Source organism: Tyto alba, unplaced genomic scaffold (assembly GCF_018691265.1).
Source record: "Tyto alba isolate M040663 unplaced genomic scaffold, T.alba_DEE_v4.0 Super-Scaffold_41, whole genome shotgun sequence".
NCBI lineage: Eukaryota > Metazoa > Chordata > Aves > Strigiformes > Tytonidae > Tyto > Tyto alba.
The window spans coordinates 60953-79025 of NW_024881317.1; the positions used below are offsets into that span (position 1 = coordinate 60953).

An 18073-nucleotide genomic window follows, 5' to 3' on the forward strand; every position below is an offset into this window, starting at 1 on the left:
AAAAACATCCTTTTCCACATTTATATTTACACGTCAGAATTACTCTTTTCCTTGATAAGTAACATAATTGAAATGATAAAATCTTGAGGAGGCTGCCTTCGCATAGAAATTGCCTATGGAATGTTTCAGCCAAAAAGGTTAGCAACTGAAAAAAATTAAGTAGTATGGAAAGGGTATTATTAGATGAAAGATTGTAACTTCTACAGCCTTAACTACTGCATCTATTAATTCTGCTCCCTGAATTAATTTTCTTTTCCTAATGTATGATCTAGAAAGAGTACAGCAACAGCAAATTTAATTTGCTTGGGAATCTTGGTAATTGTCCACAGTTCAGACTATTGGAGGAGTCGAGGGGTTGTGGGGGTGTGGCAGGGATTGGGAAAAACGGAGGTACAGCAAACAACATGTAACAAGAATATACACCAGCCAACTCCTCGCATAAAGCTACGACAAAGCTGCCAGCGAGGAAAGAACTTTGCCATAACCTAAACAAACAGCAGCGTTGTTCTTGATAGTGGCAGCATACCCCACCACAGGTCTAATCCTCACTATTCTTAAAACTCCAAATTACTTATTCTACAGAAGTAACTCATTTTATAAGATCGAGCTTGGGATCAAGCTCACTTCTGTAAATACCAATTTCATCTACAGCAATCTGAAATAACAGATAACATTCAGATAAACGCAATCCATCTCTGTGGATTTTACACTGACGACAGATCAGAGAGTAGAACAAGCCATTGATGAGAACTGAAACTGAGCGAGCAACAGACGAAGACCCAAACGTGTACAATCCACCATTGTAAATTCTACAAAAGGAACCCTTTCTAAATATAAATCTCAACATGTTTCAAAAGCCACACTTGCATTCAAACCAGCTAGTCAAGGGAAAAAAAAAAAAAAAATCAAACAAAAAACCCCACACCAATATCAGAAACGCATGCAATGTGCCATACTGTCAAATTAAAGAGCAAAGCTTCAACAAATGAATCCTCCCATTTTTACCAAGCACTGTGATTATCCCACTCAGTCTGCTATTTTACGGTTTAAGAGACCTTTCAACAACGGTTCCTGCTTGATCACTTATCGTGGTCATCAAGAGACACGTATAGCAGTACAATACCGTGACTACACCAGCTTTCATTCAGTGATCTGACTGAGCCCTAGAAAAAATAATATTTTCCTTTTCACAAACACCTTTTAGGGCTTCAGGCCTTCCTTTAAGCCCCAAAATGTTTAGCTCTGCCTCAGACAGTAGAGAGGGAGGGTGAGAACTGGGATGGGAAGGTAGTCATCACAACATACTTGACCAGTTCTTTTTCCTCCAGCATCTGTTTTGGCCAGTGAAAATATTGGCTTCACAGATCTTTGCTCTGACCTGGAAAGATTTTTCTGCTAGAAAATTCATCCTCATCCAGCCTTCAGTTCAGGTGTCTCCTCTCTCACCTTTCAGTTTTGCAGCAAGATTTCAGAAGCAATTAGATTTCTGCCTAGCATGCCTTACCTGAGTGCATGAATACAGTAGATACAGCGTGGCATGTTCTTGCGATCGTAGATATCTGTAGTTTCTGGGTAGAATATCTAAAGATAAAACAAAGTTAGCAATCTGAATCATACCCTATGCAGCCAAATTGCATAACTGTGAGAAGCCCAATTCTTCTGCAGTACACTAATGAAACAGCCCACAGAACAAAACGCTTCTAGCTTCTCTGCCCTGGCTCAACACTTCTCCTACTTGAAATCCTTCCTTCTGTTTCTACCACCCAAACCAGGAACTTCCCTTTTCCTACTCAAGTTCTACACACATGGATGAGTACACCCTCTCTTTTGCGTGCCCACAAAGACACCGGGTCATAAAGTATTACTGACGGCTTTGGTGAAAGCCAAAGAGACAAAAAAAAATACTTACAACAGAAGAGAGAAAAGAGGATTTTGTTTGGTCTAAATGGGGTGGAGAAGCAAGAGAAGAGAGGGGGATAAAGGGAAACAGAGCAGCACTGCGGTGCTCTGGATATTACATTTTCAGTTAGCTGGACCCAAAAACTTTCAGACTGTCTCAAACACAGAAAGTTTGACACAAGGGGCGAATACTGGAGTTTCAGTTTATTCAGAAGTGCTGACAAGGCACATTACTTTCTAGTTATTGGAAGGTTCCTTTCTGTTGCCTGTGAGCACAAAGTAGCATTGCTCTTTCTGTAAAGAAAAGAACTGAAGGACCCTCACAATTCCACAGCATCAGTTCCCTGGCTCTTCTGCACGGGAAAATACTGAAAGCACCTATATCTCCCTGTCAATGTACTGGACCCCAACCCAGCCTCTTTAACATCACCTCACACATTTATTTCCCCCCAAAATCCACTTACATCTGAAAATCTTGCCTCATACCTGGCACTTAACTTCTGTCCAGCTCCCTCCTCATTTATTTTCACCTAACAACCTTAACAGCATATTTCAGTATCTCCTAAACCCAAATTTGTTCCTGTAAAATCATTTTAAGCCCCAGAAAGGCTCAACTAGTAAATCTCAACAGTTTATTTGAAAAACTTTGCCAAAAAGGAAGTGTTTAATCTGCAAGCATGTATGCAAACACAACATACATCAGATTAAACTACACAATGCTGATTTTAGTAAGACTAAACATAACATGGCTTACAAAACAAAACCAAAAAACCACACATTAAAAAAAATTACTTACTATCCATGCATGCAACTTGACCGTCAGCACAAAACTACCACAGTTCCATATATTTTCAGGCAACAGTGTTAATTAGCTCAGGAGAGTTTATCTGGCCATTCCCCTAGTGAAGCCAATCATTTATATTGGATTAAGCTACACCAATAACATTTCAACTTGATATGAGTATTTTGTAGGGAAATCTGAAGAAATGGAGAACATTGTATTTTCTGTCACGCTACTTCTTTTAGAATAGATTTCTAAAAAAACTTCCACAATCATACTGCAGCTCAGATATTGTTCAAAAGAACGCATGACAAGAACAATGTAATGCAGATGTTATGCAAGATTAGTGATATTAAGGATATGGTACAGAGTGGGAATTGCTTTGCTCCTAATCATTCTCACACTCACAGCAGAATGAAATCTTTCTTGCAAGTTTTAGATTAGTATTTTTATAGGGACACAAATCTAGAAAATGGAGAAATAACTAAATGAAGTCTGCTGACTTTTGCACAACATAAAATGCTTCCACAGAACATAAAGCTTTTCTGAGATTATTTATTTATCTGTGGTGTTTGGCTGCCGACCAAGCTCAAACCACGACAATGTACAACACAGAAATTACCTTAGGGAGACCAATCTCAGCCATGGCATTCAGCCACTGGATTACATTATCTGTGTGCCGGAAGTGGAGACCAGTTGCCTGTAAAAAAAATAAGGAGGAACAAGGGGGAGGGCAGTAAGAAACAAAATACCACCACCGCCAAGAACAGCTAGGAGGTTCATTAAAATGGATATTGAGAACCGTACCCTTACAGAAAAGGGATCAGAAGTCTTCTATATGCAATTATACCGCCTGTTTATAACAAGTTCTTTCACATAAGTGCAAGCTCAGATATAAAGCTAAGAATTCACACACATACCCGCTTAACTGATGTTCTAGAGTGCAGGTGGAGTTTCTCAAGTAATGCTAATATAAACTAGCTTTCTGCTTATTTGCTCACAGTACCGCCACGTGCACATTTTCCTATTTTAGATGTCTCCCTAAAGCAGGACCTATGCCCAACAGCTCTCACCTTATATCTAGTCTGCTCCCTATCGTAGATTTTCTTCACAGAAACCACTTTAGGGGAGAAGAAGTTTCCAAGTTTGGCCAGGTAGACTCCATTTCTCAATCCTTCTTCCAGCTCTGTTGTGGGAGGCAGCTCCTCATTCAGACAGGCTTCCATCCATCTGAAGTGCAAGTAAAACAAAGTTGGCCACATCAGTCTATTTCCAATTTGTGAATACAACCCCATGCTAAACAAGTTTCACGCTGCTACTACTGTCATACTCTAGCATACTATTTACTTAACATTAGGGGTTGAAAGCACTACTACACAATCTGTGTCATTAAAATGTTTGTCAGTAAAACTTCAGACAAAGTATTACGGAGAAGTACTGAGTCCAGTAGCTAGATTTTCAAAAGTAATTAAGATACCATCTCACCATCATGTTTCTCTTTCAGCCCATGTGATTCAGCTGCTACCGGCCTAGGCAGAGTGGCGAACCTGTCCTTTTAACTAACTTAAATCTTCCCCTTGAGTACAGGTTTCTCTCACGAGCATTTCTTCACTTTAAGTATTCACTATTTCTTTCATGAATTTGTACCACTTATTTGAGCTCTCTTAGCTAATCTCATAGAAAGGCACTACAATGCTGTCATCAAGTCTACCTTCCTGACCTATGTATTTTCTCACACCCTAGTATAAATTTCAAAAATAAGGGGAAAAAAATGGAACAGGCATTTCTCTCACAGCAACTGATTTTCCCTTATCTTGTTTCCTCCCATCCCATTTAATGGTATCGTGGATCTTCGTGACAAAAACAAAGATTACAACAGGGATTAATTTGAAAAGTCACTGTTCTCAACACAGAAGTGCACCTTGATATTTATTCTGTACAGAGCTGCCAGAGGCCGTATACTGCAAGCTCAGATACGCAGTTTCATCCAAAGATGACACGTTCCCTCGCTGTTCTGTTCTCCGAAAAAGGGGGTTGCACAGCCATGGGACACTTTCTAAAGCGTTTTCCTTAGATTGTGCCTCACTTGCAGCTAACCTCTAAAGGTCTTGAAGCACGGATGAGCCTTACATCAATAAAGATCACAGAAAAGTGACTTTCAAGACAACAGTGGCCCAGAACAGCATTAGGCCATATTATAAAACAGAGCTGACAGTGTAACAGGAGCAAGGTTAATAACTTGGCTCATGGGGATGAGTCATCCACATTACTGGGACTAATTTTAAAGATAGGCAAGTAGAGGATCCCGCTTGAACCTAACAAACAGAATTTGAATATTCTAAATACTATTTCAGATGCATAGATAACTGTAAACTATATAGCTCCGTATTAATCCAGGCAAATAACTGGAAAACACCATACTGGATGCAAATGATAATTTACTACACTAATTATTCATGTAATGTGTTAACCCAATTTCAAAGAAATTAGTCCTATAGAACACAACTGGGAAAACTAAGTGGCTCTGTTGACCAACTGAAACTGCAGACGTTTCACATCTGTGAGGTACGAGGCTTCATACCTCGTAATATTCTGATTAAAATCAAGCCCTGTACATACATAGAAAAAATAGCTCATATATACTAAGAACTAATAAGACATCTCCGAGCAGTGTTTCTGTGGGGATTTCTTGACTGGTGCTGTTTCTAACGCATTCTGACATAGATGTGTGCTACATCCCCTTCTTTAAGTTTTCCAGGAAGTAAACACAAAAACTGAGGCTGACAAAATTAGAGAACTAAAGGATAACACTAATATTGGTATAACTACAACCTATAATTAGCACACAGGTGGTCACAGATTGAGCAAGAACAGGACTGTTCAAATAACCTAGGCTTCAGACACGGTCAAATATAAGGTCATTGACCTAGCTTATCTACAGACTGGGGATTGTATCCTAAAAGACAACCATGACACTGAAAAATGAGTAACGAGTACAGCACACATAATGAATTAAAAGTTTAAAGCTGTAAGACCTAGTGCTATTGAGGGGTGTATACAAAAGGGAAAAGAAAAGTCAGGCCCTGCTATTCCTTTGTGTACTACACCAATGAGACTAACCTTGTCACTGTGATCTGCATTTTTTCAAACGGGAGAGCAGAAATAAGAAAGAAAAGAAATTTTTTATTAGATAACACTTCACAGTGAGAAGCCTGAACAGTGCGGTGCATTCAGTTTGTTGAAATAAAGTCCGAGAAGCAGCTTGGTGCTCTGACAGTCCTCTGGTAGCACAATGAAATCGGATGACTGAAACCGTAGTCACTGACATCAGCCTGCTCCACCTTTTCTGATGAACAGCAACAAATCTGTGGCAGTAGCATATGAACTACACATGAATCAGCTTCTGAACCACCAATTTTCAGCCCAGCATGCAAGGCTCAATGGAAAAAGCTAAAAATTACTTAACCTGCAATATCCAAGATAATGACAGAGCAAGTGACCATTCTTTCTGACCTTAACAAGAAAATAGAATGTGGTGATTTCTTTACAGTAATTTAGGAAAGTATTATAAACATAAAATTTAATTTGCATTTTGGAGATATTTTTATACAGTTTACTCTTGATCTCAAATATGCGACACTAGCAGTACACGACAGAGATGAGACGCATTAAAATTCACCGTGGTCAGTTTTTCATCTCTCCTGAGAAGGTAGTAAGCTGCATTTCTAATTATAGAAGACAAGTACTTAGTTCTTAGTTAGAAAATGAAAAATCTCCCAGGCTGCAATATTTCAGCAGTCAGAGGAAAGATAACTTTGACTAGTGCAAAATGTAGTCTTAGACAATCTTGCCTGCATTTGGTTTCATCTATCTCTAAGGTTTACTTTTTTAATCTACCACAGAGCTAGTCTGTTACTCTGCCACACCTCCTCCATTTTCATGTCTATTAGCATGAACAGAATGCTTGCTGTAACATACATTTCAGATGAATGTCCATCTTCACTACTGAAACTCAAGGGGAATGGCAGTCAAGTTCTCATGTCGGAATCCATTACTTCTCCAGCTCTCTCTACTTGAAATGTTAGTATACAGTGTAGTCTCATAGAACATAAAGCAGACTTCTGCCTTTTAAGATAAGCAAGCCAGTGTTCTCAAAACAACAAAAAAGGTGTAACACTAGTGCTTTGTTCTTTGCTCTAATTCTCTATTTGATTAAAGGTACATTGAAATGTACATCTATTTATCTCAGCTGCTACTAATCCTCAGATGGTCTTTTCTCTTAACACAAGTTAAAATCAGCCGTAGCAATTCTGATGTCTACACCCAAGAGCATCTAAAACCTGACTGTAGAGAAAATATTGCATAAAGTCCTCAAATTTTTATTTCATCCTTCTCATACTTCTGTTTGAGGTTTTTTTAAAAGATCTAATCCCTGATACTGTTTTTTCCTATTTGTAGATTCCACAGCAGACAGTTATGCTTACAACCTCATTGTTGAAAGAATACTCATGATTCAATAGAGGTTTTACAAACAGCTTGATTTCATCGCCGTTTCTCTGGTTATTCAGACTGTTTTCAGTATCTGCATTCCTCTCTGGATTACATAGAAAAATGCTAACCTGTTTCAAAAGAAAAAAACCTCACTAACATTCCATAGCTGTACATCATAAAGTACCTACAATCAGTTGCTATTACAGTCTCCAAAACCTCAGTTCTACTGACTCTTCCACCTGAATACAAACAACTACTCCAAGACCCTTTCTCTTTGCCCAAGAAAGCCTTTTCCTCAGACACTTAGCTTCTCCACAGCTCCAAGCAGCAATGACTACACCTTTGAAAAGTTAACACAAGCAAAAGGTGCCAGGAAGCTTCTCAGTGAGTTTGCCACAGAAACTAATGACAGAAACAGGTCAGCAACCAGATGTCTCCAAGACAGCGGTGGAGACTTCGGGAGAGCCTGGAAGGAGGGGGAAGAGAAAAGGGAAACTCCACGTTTCTCAGGAACTACCACTCACAAAAATGAACAGAAAGAAAGAGTTTTATGTTCTTGTTGACAGCCCTCCCACAACAGGGAGTGGTTTTCTGCAGGAAATGGGCAACACAGCAGATTTTTCCTGCTTCTGGCTTCTCGTTCCCCAGCTCTCACTCACTCCTACTTTCCCAACCCCCAAAACTAGAGTAAATTTCCTAACTAATGCCTCACAAAACTCTTCATAAAATGTACAACCTGACAATTATATCCTCTGTTCTGAATGTCCAGATTACAAAGGCTCTGTCTGTTGAAACTTTCAATCAGCAAACAAGTAGCTGGTTGGAATGGCTGAGACAAACTTGACACAAAAAATGACTGGGCCCTAGCACTACTGACAAAGCGTTACTCAAAATGAGACACCGCAACACTGCATGGGAGGTGCAGAGGGAGAAAAACTTTTTTTATTCCCCCCCTTCCCTCTCTCAAAAGAGTGGATACTCCGCAGAAATCAAGAAGTATCCTTTTGTATTTCTGGGAAGCACTTAAATCACTATTTGGAAAGCTATATAAAAATGACATTTCCAAGCCTCAAAGTCTCACACACTTGTTGTGGGTTCTACTTGCTTTCCTAAAAAGCTGCGAGAAGTCAGTGGACTGATTTATGTGCCCCTTGAGAGCACCTGACTAACTGGAAATAATAACTCATCTCACTGCCTGGTTTATTCACAGAATCACAGAACACACAAATCTGGAAGGGACCTCAGATGATCATCGGGTCCAGCCTCCCATGGGAAAGGGAGTCTAGTTGAAGTTATCTAGCACGCTGTCCAGCTGCGTTTTGAAAACCTCCAGCGATGGGGACTCTATCACATCGCTAGGGAGGCTGTTGTTTCTTCTCACTGAAAAAAAAATGGTCTCTCTCATATCAAGATGAAACCTCTCCCCAGTGCAACTTGCACCCATGGCCCCTCATCCTCTCCATGTGGCTCCTTGCAAAAAGAGAGCCTCTGCTCTCTTTGTAGCCGCCCTTCAAGCACCGGAAAGCTGTGATGAGGTCTCCTCTGAGCCTTCTCTTCTCCAAAATGAAAAGACCTAACTCTCTCAGTGTTTCCTCACAGGGCAGATTCTCCGACCGTTTTATCATCTTCATGGCCCTCCTCTGGACCCTCCATTCGTATACAAGAAAGTCAGCAGTTAGCCATCAAACATCAGATGATGTGCAGCCACGTTCCCTCCATCTTGTCTTTGACCTCCTTGCCATCTAGCTTGGAAAAACAATAGGAAGACTGTTTTATGCAAAGCCTGTAAGCTACAGAAAACAAAGACAACCCGAAGGACATGTTAAGGGAGTAAGGAACTGAGTCAAAGTACGAGTTACAGAAAGTAAACCAGTTCAACAGGTTTTGACGGGAGTTCAGTGTTCAATGTGAACAGCTTACAAATTTTATGCAGTAAAGGGATGGGAGTGCAGAAGGCATCAACTCAGAACACATACAAGTCACAGATGGCAGGGGCTACATGTCAGAAGAGTTCCAATTAAGATATAAATCAAAATATCCCATACTAGAGAAGCTTCCACGAGGCAAAGGATGCTCAGTCCCTCTAGCCCCAATGAAAACAGTATTATTAACCTCAGAAAATCTTACAGACTTTACATATAGTAGGTCAGGTATAGGGCACTTAAACGTTAAGTAACGCTTTTAAGTGGAAAAAGAATATTTAGGACGTTGCTCATTTGAGTCCAGTTTAGCCTGGAAAGGATTAGCTTTTCTGCAAGTTTCTCAACAGTCTTCTATACTAAGAGGCTTACTACCATACTTTCCTTTTTAATGTGATAAATAGTGGTTTATGACTTAGTCTATCATATTTCCTCAGGTTACTCTTATAAATAGGAATGCAAACACTCTCCTAAAGGGATTAAAAACCAAGCTGGTTGGCACACCTTATTGAACAGAATGTTACCAAGTAAGCCTCTACTGCAAATGAAGAATTGTGGATCACAGACAGTTAAGCTTGGAGAGCACTTCAAATCCCGAATGAGACACCGTTACACTGTGGAGTGCAGCTTAAGAAAAGGGGAGCTTGCTACCCAAAGCAGGACAGGAAGCCTGGAAAAGCAACAAAGAGTAGTGTCTTCTGGGTACACCTGGCCAACTTCTACACAAAGAAACCAATTCTTCTGCAAGCTACTATTTTCCTGGGTTTTGCTGCTTTCCCCTCAAAAAACTTAGTTCTTGAACTGTAGTTTATAGAAAAATGCAGATAACAGCTGAATAAATGATAGAAAAAACACGACAGTAGTTTAAAAATTCTGGACCATTATCCAAAAGATACTGTAATGCCAGTGTTTGACCTGCTTTCAGACCATGCTCTTCCCCATCCCACATGGCTGCATCTCCTATGCACTTCCTTCAACCCAACCTTCACAGAATCTCTGAGGCTGGAAGGAACCTCTTGAGATCTAGTCCAACTCTTCCCCACCCCCACAAGTAACTTTTTTCCCCATTCCTTCTGAGTGGGGCAAGAGCTTTCTGAAACGACACTTGCATGCCTTAAATCATTACAACCAAAGTCTCCCAAGATGACAGAGAAATATTCAAACCCTTGAAGAGTTCAAATGCTGGCAACAAGGTTCATAATACCCTCTCAAGAACCTTACCGGGGCAACGAAAACCTCCACTCACTTTGTTTGACCTAGGAGGACCTAAAAATAAAGTAGAAGGGACATGGAACCAAATCATGTAATGCCCTACCAAAGGACACAGAGGCGGTGAGTTCTGTCTAAGCGTCTCCATATAGTAAGATAAATAACCCATAATTAGAACGTATGCTGTCTCAGTGCACTCATACCTGTTTCAACAGATTCCTAAGTGGGTGTTAATATAACTACAAAACTAGGGCAATTTACATACAATAAAGCTCCCACTTGGTGCGGCGCTGTTTAACCACTTGCTAGGCCAGAGGACAGAGAGATGTTTTCAGAAAGCATTACACAGTACAATTTTACATTTAAAAGCTCACGTACTCATATTAAAATTAACACCTGTCATCCTTAAAATGCAGAAATAAATGCAGAATTTCCAGATGAACAAGAGGAAAGCATTTCTCAAGTCTCACAAGGCAGGAGGTAAAACCTGGCCGATGGGCAGCAACCTCTACTCTCTTTAGACATTCGGCATTAGAACAGTATGTCATCGATAAGCTTCCTACAGAAACCTTGAATTCTTTTTTGCTACTTCAGCAGCTTCTACTACACTTCCTCCCTCTCACCAGCACAGAAAACCTAATTTTTAACTCAGAATTCATTCTTCACTCAAATTTAATCATCATGACTGCATAGGTAGTGCTGGACTCTCCAATTTTACCAAAACTAGCTCAAATTGAAGTAGTAATTGCACCTTTTTAATCTGTCAGTCCTACTGCTACAAAGTGCAGACGCCCTTCCTAGAAAGATCCTTGAATACCTACGTGCATCTACTGCCATCAGCTGCAATCTAGTGCCAGGCCTTCCTTGAGAAGACAGGATAGCAAAAATGTAACAAAGGGTACTGTTAGGCAGCCAGTCTCTCAATTAGTGCTGTCTTCAAACTTCTAAAGGGAATATTACTCCATTAACAAGGACTGGAAAAAAATTAACACCAGTTATCTCAACTACCAACTCGTTTACTCTCCCCCAATGCAGCAATATCAAGGATTGTGACAAGTTGCACAGAGGCATCATACTTTCCAATAGTATCACAGGCCAATTTTAATCAGAACTGGAGTTTAGACACAGCAAAAACTTAACATTGATCACAAGGCACATATTTTGCTCTTACACTAGTGAAAGCATCAAAAGCCTGTCTAACCCCAAGACAATGGAAAAAACTGTGGAAGAGAGAAAAAGTCACTCTTTTCCTCTCAGACTGATCATAGATAAGCCTAAGGAAGAAGAAGAACTAGCAACCCATCTCTCCAGAATTTTTTGCAAGAGTACCCAATTTAATAAACAAAAATAGTAGAGCAGACAATTTAGAAAATGGACAAATCTGTAAGAAACACTACTCATTTCGGGTCAGGAATACCAGGCAGTATGTTCCAGCACAAAAAGAAAACAGAACACAGCACAGAAAACACAGAAGGCATTAACAGTCAAAAAAGGTGATCTTTATCAACCAATAAGGAAAGCTCACATCTTGGTCATCGCTAAGTAGTAGTAATTTCAAGCTAAAAGTATTTGCAGAGGCCAGAAATAACTTCTTCTAACCTTCAGCTGGCCTAGAATTTCAAGACAATGGCTTTTCCTTTTGTACACAGGTTTAGCCAGTGACATTTTTCAACTCTCAGACCAGACTTTGGCCCAACACACTGTCTGGGTTTGCACCTGCTGTTCACTTCCACTGTGTTCACCTCAAGAGCAACACCTCAGTACCTATAGCCATTAAGAACTCTAAGAAGATAAAGTATGTAACACTAACACATCACGCCACAGGATAACCAGTACCACTCATATCAGAGTCTGGCACCAATGCTGTGTTGGTTGAAGACCAGATGTCACATCACATTCTGCTTATTGCACACCTCACCAATTCCACTAGCGGGAAAGCTGCAAACAGAAACTCAATGCAAACTTCTGAAAAAAATAGTTTGGGAGCACTGGCCACAGACTTCTTGATCAAGAGTCAGAATCACGGGAGTCTTCTCTTCATAAGCATGTCAGTGCCCCAGCACTCCTTGCTTACTTTTAGTCGTCTCCTACCAACTACGTTTCAGAAGGGTGTTGTCTCCTTCTTCAAGAAGGCTGAATATACTTTATTTCCCTCCCGAAGGAGGTCTAGATGTAGACTGAAGGGACATAGAGCTTGATTCTCTTTTCAGCCGCATATGATATTATTCTCCAGTCTTTGTAACAATGTCTGTATACTATACCAATGTATTTTAATTAGCAAAATAAGCCTGCCTAAACCTGTGCTCTACCAACACAGACTGTCTTACACAACTCTTTCTCGTAACCGTAAAATAGGCAGGCTATTTGCCCAAAATCAAGATCTTCAAGTACATCTTCAAGATGTGATCTCCATATGCACGTTCACACTGTGGGTACAAGTTCTTGAAATGAGTTGATCTTTTTGTGCTTTCAAAGTAATCCTATGGGTATTCACCCATTGCCTGTTGCTGTATCCGTATACAGACAAAGAGCGCATCTTGTACTCTTTGTTTCTTCAAATCTCACGATACCTAAAATTAAGGGACAAGAAGAGAAAAGGCGCATCCACCTTTGTACTGAAAGCGCCACAAAACTTCACAGGTTATTTCCAGTTGCTTCCCCTTCCGAGTGTTTACCCCCTAACGTTTAAAATGTGGGCAACTCCAAGCAGCATTGTGCAGTCTACACAGGGATCTGGAGAAGTACCTGGATAGTTTTACAAGAGCGACTGAAGAGCTGCTCAACCATTAACTGTGGCTGGAACTTGGAAGCTATGCAAAAGCTACATGTAATGCTTAGCAAAACTGCTGACAAAGCTTCAATGATCTATCTCAAAAACACCGAAGTCATTTGTACTCTTGGAAGGTATTTACAGCACAACGAATACTGGCACTGTTGTAGAAGGTTCTTAAGGAGTCCAATACTGAGTGCAACAAACCCTGTGTGTCAACATAAGTAGTACAGGTGCCCTCTGCTATGAAAAGAGGCAAGAGATCACACTGGAGTCCTTCGGGCCACTGAAGATAAAGCATTCATGGTGGCCAAGCCTATGACCTTATTCATAAATTCTGAATGCGCATAGTTCAATAAAGAGTGATTAACAGTATTTCATGCTAAAAAACACAGCTCAGAAAAAAAGATTTTAAGTGGCTATAGCCTTACAACTCATCCCACTGTTGAAGTAACATCCTGTTGACCTCAGAGATGGGGGTCCTACTCCCAGCACTCACTCAGCTATGAGACTGCCAACATATTCCCTAAGGAAATAACCATCTTTATTTTAAGTAGAGGCAAGTCACTGAGAAGGGCATGGAATTGTGATACACAAACACCAGGATCCTTTCATCTAATGCTGCACATCAGGCTGGGATTCTGTACAAACTCTTGTGAGAACAGGCCTTCAAGCGATGGTTACATAAACTAATCCCAGAACGTCAAAACTGAGATTACTGCAGATACTGTTACCTCACAGGGAACTAACAGTTCTTTAAACACAGTCATCCACAGAAAGACTGGGAAGTCCATCCCTCAAACTACCACAACACACCATGTCTTAAAATAAACCCCTGTAATTCCAAGCTCTACACTGGACCTATAGCACTGCATTCTCCCACTTAATTTATCAGAGTAAGAAATCTTTTTGTTTAATGCTCTTAAAGGAAAAGGTCCCTGCATGAGTTTATTGCTTACATCTCTAAACTAGCTAGTAAAGATCACCAAAGTTTAACTTCATCCTAATGGTAGAGCTACCACCATGTAACAAACAGGCTTCACTGTTGGCTCCTGCTCTTCTCTCACACTGAAATATACCAGACAGGCAGTCAAAACTAGCAAGGCAGTCAGATAGCATATCCAAGCACCTACTACAACTTAACATTTTCCTGTCCGTGCAGAATTTCAGGGGGATGGAGTGTATCTCCTTAGGATTTTATTTTTTCCCCCCAGTCACACCACATTCCCAAATAGACAACAGAAGGTACAAAATAGAGGTGAAAGCATACCAACCAAAGGCCAGAAAGGGGTGGGGACAAATACCTTTAGAAAATTCAAGCCTCCCAAATTGCTGCAGGATCATCTGCACTTCCCCTAGACAACCGCTCTATGCTTTTTTTTTGTAGTTTTTGATAGCATCTGCCTGCATTTTATGACTATCCAGTCCAGCAATCTGGTGAGCAGAGCTGCTGACAATGCCTACTAGACATCTCAACCATACTTAATCCAGGAAGCTATCGCCAAGGAAGGCACAGATAACAGCAGCCCCTATGCCTGTTCATGGTATCAGACCAAAAGTTCCCACCCCACGTAGCCCAATACCCCGTCTCTGACAAAGGCCAGCAAGTGAGATGCAAATAAACCTAGCCTTTTATTAAACTAGGTAATTGACTGCTCAATTAAATATGCTGTATCTATTCATACTTACCTAAATAATTGTATATAGAATCTATTTAATTGATTAAACTTTTCAACAGAAGTTTATGAATATCTCATACTTTTCAACAGTTTATAAATGTCACAGCCGCAAGTTTATCTGATGTGCAAAAACGTATTTGGGAATCGCAGAACTATTGAGATGCATAAAAATGGGCTTTAGATTTGCTTTCACTAGTTGTATCTCACACAGATAAAGTACATAGGACTTGACAAATACATTTTGCTTTAACACTCGGGCAAAAGTAGTCTTACCTGTAATTAACAGACTGAGTTTAGTCACCAAAAATCAGACTTAACTGTATTTACATAATGAGAGATGTCTTTAGGTATCTAGCAAAACCTTCAGAAGTACTTACATACACCAATTTCTGCCTCCCGAGGTAAACAATGAAGATCAGCTCTTAACCTGCAAGAACATTTCTTAAATAACATGAGACCTTTTTAGATCTTTAAGATGATGCTCTATATCAGCTCTATTTTTTTTTAAACTAAAAAAATCCTCATTCTCCTCTCAGACTTAACTAAAACAATTTTTCTTGTGTTTTTTCTCCTCATCTCTCTACCATTTCCAAGATTCTGAACAAAACATTCCACACCAAGATAGTAATCTATATACTGCAATAAATTACAGAACAGAAGGTAATTTTAAAAATGTCTTTTAAGAGTCTTAAGTAAACTAACATACTAATTTCTTTCTTTTAACCATTAGCCACAGTCTTAGACCTCACCCAGAAACTGACAGCCAGCACACCAGATGCAAAGCCTGAAGTTGCAACTTTGCTTGAAGTACACTTGCTGCAATTCAGAAGACAAATGGCAGAGTTCCTGCATCACTCCAGACACCGACAACACACAACAAACAGAATTCAATCTTTCTTCTCCATTTTGCTTTAGCACTCTATATCAAGATAACCCCTGTGTATCCAAGCAGGGCAATGCAGCATAAGCACACCACATATCAAGGATACATACAAATGTTTTATTTAGCTTTGAGAGAGATTCTCTTAATCAGTATGGGTGGGCCTAGTACAAGCCTTCATCTCCCCTACAGCCAGGAAAAACCTAACTATTCTCACATGACATGCATATGTCTACACAGGTGTATTGGGTTTGCATGGCAAAGTTTGGGTAGCAGGGGGTCTACAGGGGTGACTTCTGGGAGAAGATGCCAGAAACTTCCCTTGTGTCAGACAGAGCCAGTTCCAGCCAGTTCCAAGACGGACCTGCCCCTGGCCAAGGCTGAGCCCATCAGCGATGCTCGTAGCACCTCTGTGATAACATATTTAAGAAGGGGGGAAAAACTGCTGCACAACAGCAGCTGGGAGGGAGGAGTGAGAATACGCAAGAGAAACAAGTGTGCAGACACCAAGGTCTGTGAAGGAGGGGGAGGAGGCGCTCCAGAAGCTGGAGCAGAGATTCCCTTGAAGCCTGTGGTGAAGACCATGGTGACGCAGGCTGTCCCCCCTGCACCCATAGAGGTCCACAGTGGACCAGATATCCACCTGCAGCCCATGGAGGACCCCATGCTGGAGCAGGTGGATGGGCCTGAAGGAAGCTGTGACCCTGTGGAAAGCCCACCCCAGAGGAGGCTCCTGGCAGGACCTGCAGCCCAGTGGAGAGAAGCCCATGCCGGAGCAGGTTTTCTGGCAAGACCTGTGGCTCCGCAGGGGGCCCATGCTAGAGCAGTCCGTTCCCAAAGGACTGTATCCCGCAAAAGGGACCCACACTGGAGCGGTTCATGAAGAACTGCAGCCCATGGGAAGGACCCACGTTGGAGAATTTCGTGAAGAACTGTCTCCCAAGGGAGGGACCCCACACTGAAACAGAACAAGAGGATGAGGAGGAAGGAGCAGCAGAGACCATGCATAATGAGCTGACTGCAATGTCCATTCCTCATCCCCCTGCATCACTCATGGAGAAGAGACAGAGAAGTTGGGAGTGAAGTTGAGCCCAGGGAAGAAGGGAAGGATGAGGGGAAAGTGATTTAAGATTTGTTCTTATTTCTCATTATCCTACTCTGATTTGATTGGGAATAAATTAAATTAATTTTCCTAATTCTGCTTTGCCCATGACAGTAATTGCTGAGTGATGTCTCCTCGTCCTTATGTCGACCCACAAATCTTTAGTCTTACTGTCTCTCCTCCTATCCAGATGAGGAGGCAGAGCGAGCGAGTGGCTTAATGGGCACCTGGTAGCCAGCCAAGGCCAACCCACCACAGGAAAAGAATCCTCTATGAAACCCCTCCCATCCGCTTAACATATAAAGTGGTCCTCCAGAGTAGTCAGGCAAGGAAATTATTTTTTACTGTGGTACACAGAAACCCCAGTTATGCACAAGCCATTCACGGTGCTTCAGCACGTTGTCCGAGCCATCCCTTGCCCCAGACAGCCCACAACATGCCATAAAACATGCAACACAACAAAAAACAAAGGCGAGCACTGGACAAAGAAAGTATACTCCAAAAAGCAAAACCCACACCCCTACCTTGGCACTCTCAAATCCAGTGAAGGATGGTAGACACTGCAGCAGAAGGCATTAAATAGAGGAAAAGACAGAAGCTTTACACCAGCTGGGAGTAAAAGAAAACATCTTCGGGAAGAACCTTATTTGAGGAAGAGAAGAACAGGAATTGATCAAAGCTACTGTCCTTGGCCAAGTGAAAGTAGTGATCAGCAAGTGAAAAAATTATTACTTATGACAAAGCTAAATAACATGCAGAGAAAACAAAAACAAGCTTGAATTTGATATACAGGAAAAGGAGCCTAGAGAAGGGAAACCAAAGACAGCCAGAGTAATAAACTAGCTAACTGTCTAGGCACAAATGATAAACTTCAGAACTGCAAAGGAAAAGGTGGCAATATCAGGGCACACCTACAAAAGATAAATCTCTTTGACCGCAACACATTCCAGCTGCCGCCCTTGCATTTTGGAAGCCCATACATTGCAGTAAGCAGATACAGCCTAGTTACCTGACAAAGAATGTCCCCACCCTCCATCCCAAGGAAAAGAACAGATTATTTCTCCCAGGTCAGCAAACTTGCTATTATAGAATATTTAATCACTCTTATCTAGTACCAATATAAATAGAGTATTTGCAAGAGCATGAATCTCAACTAGACAAAGACAGTAAGAAACAACAGCTAGAAGCTGAAGCAGGAAAGACTCTTATTGAAAAACACAGCTAAATTTTAAATCCACTGGAATGATCCACTTAGATACTGGCTCACCTCTCACCACCCGGAGCCTCTAAATATCACCACTGGACACCTTCATAGTCTAACTCTGTCACGTGTCGTAAAGCTG

General features: G+C 41.0%; 1 protein-coding gene across 1 annotated transcript in view; it reads right to left on the reverse strand.

The window, feature by feature from the left end:
- Positions 1-18073, reverse strand: part of IQGAP1 (IQ motif containing GTPase activating protein 1) — a 77956-nt gene that overhangs the window by 44887 nt on the left and 14996 nt on the right. The window contains exons 3-5 of the mRNA XM_042804225.1: positions 3754-3910; positions 3303-3380; positions 1505-1581 (exon numbers count right to left, since the gene is read on the reverse strand). Of these exons, the coding sequence (XP_042660159.1) occupies positions 1505-1581; positions 3303-3380; positions 3754-3910 (312 nt within the window). The remainder of the gene's footprint in view (positions 1-1504; positions 1582-3302; positions 3381-3753; positions 3911-18073) is intronic.